Source organism: Erinaceus europaeus, chromosome 6 (genome assembly GCF_950295315.1).
Source record: "Erinaceus europaeus chromosome 6, mEriEur2.1, whole genome shotgun sequence".
In the NCBI taxonomy this organism is placed as follows: Eukaryota; Metazoa; Chordata; class Mammalia; order Eulipotyphla; family Erinaceidae; genus Erinaceus; species Erinaceus europaeus.
In genome coordinates, this window is record NC_080167.1 from 8,925,295 (window position 1) to 8,939,429 (window position 14,135).

The following is a 14,135-nucleotide window of genomic DNA, read 5'->3' on the forward strand; positions in this document are numbered from 1 at the left end:
CTGGAGAGAAGATTAGAAACCTCAGTGGACTAGCTCAGATGCAGCCAGGCTCTTCCCAGCCACCTGGAGTCAAAAAGTTCAAGACCAATTGAGCGTAAGCCTTAGTCAAGATGGATCCTAACTGACAGCCAGGCCCTGGACCCCTTCTTGAATCACTCATGGTCCTAGATACTCTGGGGTCCTTGAGGCCACAGTAACCACAGCAAGGCCCCTCAGGACTAAAAAGCTTTTAGTGCCACCCAGTCTGAGTCCTGATGAAGTAGTGATGCCCAGAACCTTTTTGGTTCTGCCCAGAACCTCTTTTTGGTTCACCTTCCAAAGAAGCTAATGCAATCAACTTGTCTTTTTCTTCTCTTTTCTCCTTCCCCCGTCACTCTCTCCTCGCTGCCTGCTCCTTCCCTCCACCTCCCAGGTGATGTCCATGGAAGAATATGACATCGTGCACCTGGAGCATGAGACTCTGGTCCTGGTAGTGACCAGCACCTTTGGCAATGGAGACCCCCCTGAGAACGGGGAGGTGAGATGTGCCTGCACACATTCTAGATGTGTTTGCACTGGAGGAGGAGCTGCTGCAGCTGCTGCCTGGCCCCATAGCAGATCCCCCCAGAGCCTCAAAGCCGGCACCTTTGCATTGCACACTCCCATGTGCTCAGTCTCTTGGTGTCGGGAGTACCTGAGTCCTAGTGAGCCAGTGATCCCTTGAATGAGCTTCTTCTGTAGGATGGATGCTCCAGTCAAGAGCTTGGTACCCCTGCTCCAGATGAGAGAAGTGGGAGAAGTGTCTTCACGCAGAGAAAGCCACCAAGGGAATCTGTGTGCTTGGGCTGGAAGGGCCCACAGCCACAGACCCTTAGACAGCTGGCCCTTCCAGGCATGTCTGTGGCTCAAGCTTCACTGCCCAGCCTGAGCCCCCGGCCATCTCTGACACCCTGGCCCCAGGTTCTCTCTGGCCAGCCAGGTCCCAGACCCTCAGTGCCAGAATCCGTGTGCCTGGTTATCCACACATTTCACATTCTGCTCTTCTTTTTAACTTCCAGAAATTCGGCTGTGCCCTGATGGAAATGAGGCATCCCAACTCTGTACATGAAGAGAGGAAGTAAGTGAGGGCCCCCTCAGTGTTCTCTGATACCTCTGGGGTAACTGGAAAAATGTCTTGTAACACTTGAGGTTCACATCTGAATTCCGGATGTCTGGAATGACCACTTGTGACCCACGTTAGCCCGCCGACCTCTGATGTCCATGGAGGCTGACATTTCATCTGGACTAGAAAGTCTCGGCTTGCTGACTTTGTAGCTCTGCCTCGGTTTCTTTTTCCACCAAAGTGGGCTTATTATATATACACCTGTCTCAGGGCTGGGAAGAGCTCCAGCTCCAGCACCACATGGAGCACAATGGACAGCACCACGGGAGCTCCATGAATGGCAGGGTGGCACTGGGGCACATCTCTTCTCTACCTGTCTCTCTCTCCCTTCCACCTCTCTGACTGACTAAAACAAAGAAGAAAAATGGCCCAGGCAGGTCTCTCATTGATACCATAGCACACACATGAAGCCCTTGGTTCATCCAGGCTACGCTTAAAAAGAAAAGAAGAAATAAATGTCAGGTGGGGTAAATAGCATAATGGTTGTATAAAAGACTCTTATGCCGAGGCTCAAAAGTCCTAGGTTCAATCCCCTATACCACCATAAGCCAGAGCTGAGCCAGTGTTCTGGAAAGAGAGGGGGTGGGGGAAGGAGAGGGAGAGAGAACACAAATGTGGGCACCCTGTGGAAAGCTAAGAGCACTGTGAAAACATCAGTAAGAAGTATTCCTCCTTTGGAAACCTATGTTCAGAATTAGCGGCACAAACTACTCTCCCTACAACTTTTTCACCTGATGCTGATGGTAAACTAGCTAAGCAGAGGCTGAGTTCAGAAGATACCCCATCGGCTGGAACATTCCTGCTTACATCAGTGAAAAACACCTGTAATAAACATTATCCTTGAAAAGAACCCAAGGCCCCAGGAAGTAGGCCATGTGACGCGTACACTCGGCTACCACCCTGTCGGCCTAGAGCAGATCCCATGGCTTAAGTTGAGCAGCAGATGCCACTACTGACTGGTGTTTAGAGGCCTTGTGCAGAAAACCCCTCCGGGTTTTCTTTTGGTCAAACATGTCACCAAACTCGAATGCACCGTGTGCCTCAGGGGATGATTGAGTCCCTGCAGTCACATCCCCTCCCTGCCCTCACTCTGAGAATGGCGCCAGCCTCTCAGTCCTCACTCTCCCTTCCCTTCTCCTGGTGCCTCCAGCAGGCCACCCCTACCCCCTCCTTCAGGGAGAGATAGGGCACCATCCATTCTCCCCTCTAGGTACCCGGAACCCTTGCGTTTCTTTCCCCGTAAAGGGCCTTCCCTCCCTCAAGGTGACGTAGGAGTCCGTGGTCTGGCTGCGGTCCGTGACAGCCAGCACAGGTAGCGTTTGTGTGTGGGCATGGCGTGTGCGTGCATGCTCACTGCTGGAGCACACGAGGCCCTCGTCCAGCTCTCAAGGAGACCTGAGTTCTAAGGCAGGCTGTGACGCTAAATCACAAAGAGCTTTTTGAGCAAGTGATTCCACATCTCTGGGCCTCCGTCCTTCTAACCTGCCAAATGGAGGGAAGCTTCCTCTCTGCCCTCTGAGAGCTGATTGGAGAATCACAGGATGATAACAAAGAGAATCACACTTGGAGAAACCTCAGGCCTCACGCAAATGCATGTGCTGCTATTTCTACCTCACCACCCTCCACCATCCCTCCCTCCCACACTCACAACACAGCCACCCCCTGATATGTTGCATGTCTTTTTTGGAGAAGTGACTCAAAATGAGACAATTTTAGGGCAGAAAATACACTTCCATATATTTAGAACTTTCCTGATGCCGAAGCGAAAACTTTGAAGAACATCCAGCTTAGAAACCCTTCTGCCAGAACTCGCAGTGTCGTTTTCTGTCCTTTGCATGCAAATATGCGGGTAGGATTTTGTGCTTTGTTTTGGTTTGGGGTAGGCTTTTTTTTTTTCCTTCGTCTTGGAGATTTTGTTTCTGTTTTTTTTTTTCCGTGTTGTTTTTTTGGACCATATATGAGAACAAAACCACTTTTAGACAAAGACTGGAAAACTGTATTTTCTTTACCCCCGAGGCCTCTGAGCCACTAATGCTTTTAGTGAGGCTTGAATTCCCTTGAGATCTTTCTTCCTCGGCAGGACCACTTAATAAGAAATTCAATCTCTTTTAATGTCACACGTCAGTGGTGAATATTCTTCATATTGACATGAACTGTAAATTGTGACAGATGATTATCAGAATTTTAGAAAAAGGGAGTATTGAGTAGATAGTCTAACACCATCCAATAAAGCTTTCCACAGTCGCATAAACAGTCTCTATCTGTCATCCAGCATGGAAGCCACTAACCACATATGGCTAGAGCAGTTCTTGAACTTGGAGCATAAATAGGTACAGGTACTTGGGCCACTCACACACAGTGAGTTCTGCATATCAGCACCATTGGCACATTCTGCAAGCTTGTTAGAAATGCAGAATCTCGGGCCCTACACCCTCCCAGGACCTAATGAACTGCAATATGCATTTTAACATAGTCCAGAAGCAATTCACATACTCCTTACAGTGTGGACCTGGTGGGTAAGGAATGGGACTGTTCTACTCCTGACTTCTTGTTGACTAAATCATTTTGACTGTTTAGGTCTCAAGTTTCCTAAGGGTGGTCAGAACCCTTTTAAAGACAAGTAGCCCCACTTGCAGATGGCTCACTCATTTTGCTGGGCAGTGTAGGTTAATAAATCCCAGAGAGACCATCAGAGTGTCATGGTCCCACTCAACACAGAAGAGGACATCCCCAAAACTGGGGGGATCGGTTGAGGCCCTACTGGGGCTCTGTCTGAGTCACAGTTCATGATTCTCTTTCTTTTGGGCAGGAGCTACAAGGTCCGATTCAACAGTGTCTCCTCGTATTCTGACTCCCACAAATCATCCGGCGAAGGGACAGATGCCAGAGACAACTTCGAGAGCGCTGGTCCCCTGGCAAATGTGAGGTGAGCCCCCATGAGGTCTCTTGGGGAACTGGACATAGTTGCAAGCTGATCTTCTTTGGAAGAATCTCTCCCACTCACCTCTCAGCTCACCAGCTATATACCCTGACTAGCAGGGGGCCCCTTCCCATTAAATGGGGCCCTTCCTGGGATATCTTCCTACATACATCACCTAGAGCACCCACCATGCAAAACGCTGTTCTAAAAGATACTAATCCTTATAATCACTGAATGAGGGACCAGGCAGTGGCTCACCCAGTTGAATGCACGTGTTACCATGTACAAGGACCCAGGTTCAAGACCCAAGTCTCCACCTGTAGGGAGAAGCTTCACAAAGAAACAGGGCTGCAGGTATCTCTCTGTCTCTTTCCTTCTCTTATCTCCCCTCCCTCTCTCTGTTTCTCTCTGTTCTGTTAAATTAAAAAGAAAAATACTGAATGAGATTTCCAAGTGATGTGTCTTCCACCCATAGAAGCTTCTGGAGACACTCTGTCATGACTCGGGGGTTCCCAGCCCCTGACAGACATCAAATCACTTGGAGATGTTTGCAATATACCAATAGCCAAGTCCCCACCAGAGATTCTGATGTAATTGGCTCAAGCACTGCTTTTTATTTTAACCTCCCCAAGCAACTCCAATGTGTAGTCAGATACAAAAAAAAAAAAAAAAAAAAAAAACTGGCCTAACTCTAGGTTTGGTAAAGCGAAGTCACATATTGTGAGATCATTTTAGTTAGTGACCCAACAGCTCGTGAGCATTCTTTATTATTATTTTTTTATCTTTATTTATTTATTGGATAGAGATAGCCAGAAATTGTGATGAAGGAAAAAAAATAGAAAGGGAGAGAGACAGACACCTGCAGCACTGCTTCACCACTTGTGAAGCTTTCCCCCTGCAGGTGGAGACCATGGGCTTGAACCCGAGTCCTTGTGCGTTGTAACATGTGCGCTCATCCAGGTGTGCCACCATCTGGCCCCGTGAGTATTCTTTTTAGTGGGTACTTGGGAATAAATGAAATTGGATGTCAAACCCGTGGCTTCATCAATATTGGCCAACATGAGGTTGACATAAGGAAGGCGTCCAAGCCTTGTCATGTGTCCTCAGACCTTCACAAACTGAGCCTTCTCCACTTATGCTCAGGGAAGTGTTTAGGACACAACCCAGGGTTCCTAGACATTGATGTATTATGTCCATCAGTACACTTTCTATTAGATCTTTTTGAGGAAATGTTACTTTACAAGATTGGCAGGTCTTGTAAAGCAATTTGAGATTCACAGCAAAATTCAGAGAAAGGCACAAGAGTTGCCAGCTACTCTCTGCCCCACCCCCACCCCCAGCCCACACAGTAAACTCCTCCACTCTTATCACCCCTACATTTGTATCATTGTTTTTATGCAGCTCCAGGGATATAAGCCAAGGGTCTTGTGAGTGCATGATACTATAGAGTGGCCACCTAGCCAAAAGTTTTATTCATTATCATTAGAGGAGGTGGGGAGGGAGCGAGAGAGAGAACAATGCAAAGCCCCCCCCCCCATCCATGGAGTTCTCTTGGTGCCATCTGGAGTCCTCCCATGTGGTGTCAGGGATCAAACTCAGGGCCTCACACCAGTAAGACACGTGCTTTACCACTGAGCCACCTCCGGCCTCTTTACAGCTGACAGCCCGTAGTGACATCTCATTATCACACAGAGGCTAAACCTTACATGAGGAATCACCCCTGGCAGTGTATGTCCTATAGGATTTGACATCGGGACATCTTTTTTGCTGGGTAGTGAAGTGTCAGTTGTATCATGTGATAGACATGTTTGTTTGTTTGTTTGTTTGTTTCCATGTAAAGTGTAATGTGACTTAGGGCAGACGTTGGAAAACTACCCATGGACCAAATCCAACCTGGCCCCTGGATAGACTGCTGACTTCTACAGGTGAACATCTGTGTTCTGTTCCCACACAAAGGCATGATTCATTTAAGGACAGTAAACTTTGAAACCCAATCTAGCAAAGTGCTACCCTCCTCCCCAAAATCAGTTCTTCTTAATAGCAAACATGTATTACTAAACATGTACTCTACAACTGTAATTATTATTCATCATATTTTTATTCCATCAGTAGGAAGGGCAGGAATTTGTTTTCTTTCTTGTTATATAAGTACATCCATAATAGCTTCAGTTTTGCTTCTTGGACTACAAGCCTAAAAATATCTACTATGTGGCCTTATAGATAATGAGTTAGCTGACTCCTCATTGGGAGGCTGAAAATAGGAATTTTGAAATCCTAAGTAAAGATTGTGATGAAAATGTGAGTCTCAGATGTGATTGTGGTGCAAGTCTGTAGGTGCTTTGGGAAGCATTTTAATTAATCACCTGTACCATCTGCTAGTGAACACAAGTGGGTTTGATGAACTAGTGAGTACAATTTGAAAGCAAGTTACCAGCACTAGTAAGTAACAACAGTATCGGTTATAGTTAGGCAGAGAGAACATGGGACAATAAGTATAGGAAGTCGGGGGGGGGGGGGAAGCCCGTAGCAATAAGTTTTGACAAGAGCTAAAAAGTTTCCAAGAGTTTCTGACTTAGGCTAAGACCAAGGAGCATGACTTGGGACATCAGGACTCCTTCCTGGCACCCCTCCCTCATGTCCATTGCTTCTCACCTGCTCTCTCCACCTGACAGTCTTCTGTCCTGCCAGTAAAGTGTGTGGTTCAACTCTTGAAGAGTTGGCAGGAACAGACATTAACTTTCATTTGATCTAAGACCCTTTGGCCTTCTCAGTGATAGAGAGCCCCTTCCTAACTCCTCCACCTCCATCCTTCACCCCCACTTCAATCTTCCCACCTACGCACACTGGCCTCATAAAAGAGATGGGGGGCAGAGTTAAACCCTGTAGGGAAAAGGTGAAGCAGCTGCACTTCAACTCTGTGAGATGACATGACAGTACCTGCAAACAGAACCCTATGACCTGAGAAAAAAACTAGGATGGGGGAGGTGTTCTTACCCCACTTTTAAACCCAATGTTCCGGTGTGGGTAAGTCAGCCTACAGCCAGAACTGAGTCCTAGCAGTGTGACATTAAGAGTCTGTAGGATAGAGAACTAGCAGGAGGGACCACATCTCCACACAGCACGCTGTCCACTGCCCAGACTTCGTTAAGGCAGCCCTAGCTCAACAGGGAGAAAAGTCTCATTAACTTGACCCCCACCAGTTCAGGCACCAACATATGCAAAAAGGATTTGTGAAGCAATTTAATTTCACACAGTGAAACGGGTGGACCCAGTGCCTTTATGGATTCTTCATCCCCTTTTAAAAGAACCTGTCTAATTTATTTTATTATTTTTTTAGAAGAACCTATTTACACACTAACTCCGGGTGTTAATGGCAGGTCCTTCTGATCTCTTTATTAACACAGGTCCCTGGGGACCTCCATGGTATAGTTCCCATTATCTTTGCACTTAAAATGAATCCAGCTGTGTCCCTGGAATCCACGATTCCCAGTCATGCAGAATAACGTCCCTGTTAATTCAGTTTAGAGACATGCAACAAACAGTCCCCTGATCTCCACCGCCATACCCTCCTACGACTATCAGGGACTTTTCTCCTGAGGATGGAAATACTCAGTAGAAAACAGAAAAGAAGATGAAAAAGTCTCTGTGCTCCCAGGTTCAAAGGTGACCTTCCCCAGCTGGGCTTGGGCTTACGTGACACCCTGAGCTGAAAACAGTCCTAGAGATACCAGATGTTAGAGCTGCCATAACAAAGCAATGCAGAAGGGGGGGGGGGTGGTGGTGTGTTCAGGTCCTGGAGCACAATGTACTGTATGTACTGTCAACTGTAAACCATTAATCCCCCCAATTAAAAAAATAAAAATAAAAACCACATAACAGAAGAAACTTATTTTCTTTTTTTTATTTATTTATTTAAGAAAGGATTAATTAACAAAACCATAGGGTAGGAGGGGTACAACTCCACACAATTCCCACCGCCCAATCTCCATATCCCACCCCCTCCCCCGATAGCTTTCCCATTCTCTATCCCTCTGGGAGCATGGACCCAGGGTCATTGAGGGTTGCAGAAGGTAGAAGGTCTGGCTTCTGTAATTGCTTCCCCGCTGAACATGGGCGTTGACTGGTCGGTCCATACTCCCAGTCTGCCTCTCTCTTTCCCTAGTAGGGTGGGTCTCTGGGGAAGCTGAGCTCCAGGACATATTGGTGGGGTCTTCAATCCAGGGAAGTCTGGCTGGCATCCTGATGACACCTGGAATCTGGTGACTGAAAAGAGAGTTAACATACAAAGCCAAACAAATTGTTGAGCAATCATGGACCCAAAGCTTGGAAAAGTGGAGAGGAAGTATTAGGGAGGTACTCACTTCAAACTCTAGTGTACTTCTGCTTTCTTACTTTGGTGCCATACTCCAAACTCAGTCAATTTCTGCTTTGCGTTTCTACTTCTTTTTTTTTTACATGCATAGCATTCCCCAGATTCCCATTTAACAATACAACCCCCACTATTTCATTCATCATTTTTCATGGACCTGTATTCTCCCCACCCACCCACCCCAGAGTCTTTTACTTTGGTGTAATACTCCAATTCCATTTCAGGTTCGACTTGTGTTTTCTTTTCTAATCTTGTTTTTCAACTTCAGCCTGAGAGTGAGATCATCCCGTATTCATCCTTCTGTTTCTGACTTATTTCACTTGATTTTTTCAAGGTCCTTCCAAGATCGGCTTATTTTCTTGTAGTGCTGGAGAATAGCAATCCAAGACCAAAGTGCTGTTAGGACCGATTTCCAGTAAGGTCTCTCATCCTGGCTTGCACATGGCCACCTTCTCTCTGTGTCCTCATGTAGCCTTTCCACCATTACACTCAGGGAGAGAGAAAGAGGACTCTGTAAGGTCTCATCTCTTCTTACAAGGAGACATACTAGCAGATTTGCACGCAATGCTTATGGCCTCTTTAGTCCTGGATTCTTCCTTTAAAGGCCCCACATCCAAGAAGAGTCACATAGGTTATGGGTTCAATATGTGGAGGGATCTAGGACATAACTGAGCCCACGTCACCTCGTCCCTTTCCCCCTATGTCCCACAGTCCCCTAGCACGGTCCTTCTGTCATCTCCTTGGCAGGTTCTCAGTGTTTGGCCTTGGCTCACGAGCATACCCTCACTTCTGTGCCTTCGGACATGCCGTAGACACCCTCCTGGAAGAGCTGGGAGGAGAGAGGATCCTGAAGATGAGGGAAGGCGACGAGCTCTGTGGGCAGGAAGAGGCTTTCAGGACCTGGGCCAAGAAGGTCTTCAAGGTAACAACCTGCCAGGCCTCAGAGCCAAAACTCGTGCCCCCACCTGCCAAACACGGAGTCCCTAAACCATCAGAGAAAGAAGACACCTGGGCACCAGAGCAGTGTATGGTGTTAGCACACAGAACTTAGAAGCAAGAGGTCGGGAGCCGGGCGGTGGTGCAGCGCGTTAAGCACACATGGTGCGAAGCACAAGGGCCAGCCAAGGATCCCAGTTGAGCCCCCAGCTCCCCACCTGCAGGGGGGTCGTTTCACAAATGGTGAAGCAGGTCTGCAGGTGTCTGTCTTTCCCCCTCTCTGTCTCCCCTCCTTTCTTGATTTCTATCTGTCCTATCCAACAACAACAACAATAATAATAACAACAACAGCAAGGAGGGCAACAAAATGGGGAAAATGGCCTCCAAGAGCAGTGGATGATTCATAGTGCAGGCACCAAGCTCCAGCAATAACCCTGGAGGTAAAAAAAAAAAAAAAAAAAAAAAAAAAGAGGTCTCAGGTCTGTTTCTCACACCATCAATAGCCAAAACTGAGTGGTCCTCTGGTATTTTGGAAGGAAGGAAGGGAGGAAGGAAAGAAGGAAGGAGGGACAGAGGGAGGGAGGGAGGAAGAGAGGAAACCAGAAAGCCTGGGCAGACCCTGTCTCACACACTACTCAATCAGAACATGCTGCAACCACACAGGTGACCTGGGATGACTGTAAAGTACACATTTTCCACACAAAACCTACCTTCCTGCGCTATAGGGAAGGAGTTTGTCTACTAGCAAAAAAGTACAGAGAGCTGGCAAAGAAGTTCACTTGGATTGTATGCTACTTGGCCATGTGTGTGACCCAGTTTGGAACCCAATTCCCACCACACTGAAGGAATTGGAGGAAACTTTAAGCGCAGGTGGCGCAAAGCGCAAGGACCGGCGTAAGGATCCCGGTTCAAGCCCCCGGCTCCCCACCTGCAGGGGAGTCGCTTCACAGGCAGTGAAGCAGGTCTGCAGGTGTCTATCTTTCTCTCCCCCTCTGTCTTCCCCTCCTCTCTCCATTTCTCTCTGTTCTATCCAAAAACGACAACACCAACAACAACAATAATAACTACAACAATAAAAAACAACAAGGGCAACAAAAAGGAAAAAATAAATAAATATAAAAAAATGCATGGAGTCTTGGGATTTCAAAAGAAATACTTACATGCAGGTATCTAGATTTTTAATACATTGTCTTTCATTTTGTAGATAATTCATAGAAAAATGAACAGCAAATCCTAAGCTGATTAATATCTTGTTGAATGTTAAACCTCTACATGGGTTGGTTTTGAGAAAAAGACACAGAGGGCCAGGAGATAGCTCAGCATGTGAAGTGCAGGCCTTACTACATGGGGCCCTTGGGTCGATCCCCAGCCCCACATGGGAACATGATAAACAACCTCAGAGGGGGCTCCATGGAGGGTGGGGTGGTGCTTTGGTCTCTCTCTTTCTCTGAATATATAGAATAAAAAGAGAAAATGACAGGGTTACATGTGAAATAGATGCTGTGGTCCTAAAGTCAGTAGCAAAGCTGTTTTGTCCAGAACATCACAGACACAAAAAATAGAGGATGAACTAATATATGGATTGGTGAATGAGTGGATGGATGGATGGATGGATGGATGGATGGATGGATGGATGGACGGACGGACAGAGACATACATACCCTAACTTGGAGCCATTGGGGAGAAATCTCTCTTAGCAGAAAGAGGTATCTGAAATTCCCACGTGTGTGTGCCTCAGGCAGCCTGTGATGTGTTTTGTGTGGGAGATGACGTCAACATCGAGAAAGCAAACAACTCCCTCATCAGCAATGACCGAAGCTGGAAGAGGAACAAATTCCGCCTCACCTACATGGCCGAAGCCCCAGAACTTACACAAGGTACCTCCCCTCTGTTCTGGGGAAGCACTGATGGGAACAAGGGGGAAGTACAGACAGGTGCCTCTACTCTGAAAGCTGCTAAGAGGGGTGAGTTTAACTGCTTTGGTCTCCCTTTAATGAAACCTTCCCCACAAATGGATGCGCCACTGCCGCCCCAGCCAGTAAACACGTCTGGATATGTCCCACAGTGTGTTACTTGGAAGCATCCTCTTTTCAAATAAGTTCAACCAGATTTGATTTTGAATTTTGCTCTGCGTTATCTACAACCTCCTCAACCAAGGCCTGTCAGACCACTTTTTCTTTTTTGGGCAGGAGGGATGTGTGTGTGGTAACTGTGGCTTCAGCCCTCTAGGTCAACTCCTTCAGATAGAAAGACAAAGAAAAACTCCGTAGCACTGAAGCATCCCTCAGTGCTATAGGGCCAGGCTCGAACCTGGGTCCTGCGCATGACAAAGCCAAGGATACTATCCAAGAGAGGTATCTTGCCGCCCCAGACTGCTTTTCTTTTTCTTTTAAATTTTTTAAATTATCTTTATTTATTTATTGGATAGATACAGCCAGAAATTGAGAGGGGAGTGGGTGACAGAGAGGGAGAGAGACAGAGAGACACCTGCAGCACTGCTTCACCACTCGCAAAGTTTTCCCCCTGCAGGAAAACCCAGGTCCTTGTGCATTGTAACACGTGCACTCAACCTGGTCCACCACCCACCCCACCCCAGGCCACTTTTCTTTTATTTCTGTGCCTTACTTCAGAGGACAGTGGAAGTGTGAGTAGAGACTAATTAAATGCTGGGGGATTTTTTTTTCTTCAATATTCATATACTTATTTCTCTCAGAGAGACACAAGAGCACTGCTTAGCTCCAGCATACAGTAGTACCAGGAATTGAACTCAAAATCTCCAGGGCCTCTGACTTCAAATGTTGTGCTCTAATACTGAGCTATCTCTCCTATTCCAGGACTGGAGACTGTTTGCCACCTACTATTCCAGCCCCTCTCAGAAAGACTTGTTCTTTCTCCCCCACAGGTCTGTCCAGTGTCCACAGAAAACGGGTCTCAGCTGCTCGACTTCTCAGCCGTCAGAACCTCCAGAGTCCTAAATCCAGGTAGGATCCCACTATGGGCACTCAGGGTTCCACATCTTTGCTCCCAGGAGGGAGGGACACCTTCCGACTCCGAGGACTGGCTCCCTCATTCCCAGGACTTGATGGCTGTCGAATGAGCTTTCAAAATGCTAAACGAAAGTGGGTAGCTAACTAAGGACATATTTGATAGACTTGGTGTGGGCTTGTCACAACAGAATTGGTTTGCATCTTGGTTACTAAACAGCACCTGAAGCCATCGAGATGTCCTTGCTGCTTTGTAACATACGGGTTTCCTGCTGTCCCTGTGCTAAGCTCCGTGGCAAATAAAAAGAGGAAGAAGACAGAGAAAGGTGTGATGGGGAATTTTTAATACAGGCCACACCCTTGCAGAAGTGTTGCGGTTCACTGTGCCATAACCCCTTGGCCAGAAATCACTTAGTCCAGGCATTTCCTCGTTGCAGCTGATTATTGCAGCTGACTCTTCTAGGAAGTGCTGAAAAACCTCCACCCAGACTCTGCTTAAATTCATGTGGCATGTTAAGAGGTCATCGCTGTATAAAACATCCCACTCTGTTGTGGAGCTGTAACTGTCAGAAGTTATCTTCCTAGTGCTTATCCCCAAAGCATACTTTCCTAGCACTTCATCCCCCCTCCTCTCTCTCTCTGTTTGCCACCAGAGTTATTACCGGGGCTCAATGCCAGCACTACAAATCCACCACTCCCAGCAGCCATTCCCCCCTTTTTTGTTTGTTTTTCTTCCTAAATTATTACTATTACTATTACTATTACTATTACTATTACTATTACTATTACTATTACTATTACTATTACTATTACTATTACTATTACTATTACTATTACTATTACTATTACTATTACTATTATGATTAGACAGGACAGGGAGTTAGAAGGAGAGCAAGACAGACAACCTGCAGACCTGCTACACTGCTAGTGAAGTGAACTCCCTGCAGGTGGGGAGCAGAGGCTCAAACTCAGATCCTTGCCCTTGGTAATCTGTGTGCTTAACTGAGTGCACCACCGCCCACCCCATCCCACCCCCACCAGTTACACTCTCCACTGACCCCTAACAAATGCAGTTCTGCCAGATGAGAGGCTTTTAAAGAGCCAGAGGCACTGACCAATCTCTCCCGGATCTGCTTCCTTCAAACCAGGCCTCATAAGGCCTGATTTCCACTGCCTTTTGCTTTTGTTAAAGGACACGCTGTGTCCTGCTGGCAATGTCACTCTCAGACCTGCTCCCAGCACAGTGAGGTCCTGTGATCACTGCCGAGTGTACTGAGGCTATTATTACCATCCGCTCTGAAGGAGACATAGAGATACTGCCCAGGACTGCAGGTGTTGTTCTGACAGCCACACCTCTGTCTCATTAGACTCAAGTCCTTACTGCTCTTTTCTTTTCTTTTTCTTACTGCTTTTCAATATTCAGACTTTCGAAAATGATCGGGCCAGGTCTGTCCATTTCTTTACTTTATAAGTCTTTTTTTTTTTCTACTCTAATGAAGGCTGGTCACTGTTAAATGGATCAGGCAGGATTGACTTTGCAGCTACAATCCATAAAAGTCTTTGGAAATCTCGAGTCTCTGTGTGGCAAAGGACAAAGAGCAGGTTCTCAGGCTAAACACTTCTGGGGTCTGACCAGAAGTGTTTAGCCTGAACTTGGGCAAGATCTTTGTGTCCTCTGAGACCCTGGATCACCTTACCTAAAATGAGAGTGGTGGCTACAAAGATTGCTGATTTTTATCTAGAGCTTCCATTGTGTCAGACCCTTACTTTGAGTCCTCTCGAATC

The 14,135-nt window shown here is 46.8% G+C and overlaps 1 protein-coding gene across 1 annotated transcript in view; it reads left to right on the forward strand.

Annotated features, from left to right (window-relative positions):
- NOS1 (nitric oxide synthase 1) overlaps positions 1-14,135 on the forward strand; it is a 177,343-nt gene that overhangs the window by 140,052 nt on the left and 23,156 nt on the right. Inside the window, exons 15-21 of the mRNA XM_016190669.2 lie at positions 413-517; positions 1,038-1,096; positions 2,352-2,453; positions 3,951-4,067; positions 9,178-9,352; positions 11,105-11,243; positions 12,269-12,347. Of these exons, the coding sequence (XP_016046155.1) occupies positions 413-517; positions 1,038-1,096; positions 2,352-2,453; positions 3,951-4,067; positions 9,178-9,352; positions 11,105-11,243; positions 12,269-12,347 (776 nt within the window). The remainder of the gene's footprint in view (positions 1-412; positions 518-1,037; positions 1,097-2,351; positions 2,454-3,950; positions 4,068-9,177; positions 9,353-11,104; positions 11,244-12,268; positions 12,348-14,135) is intronic.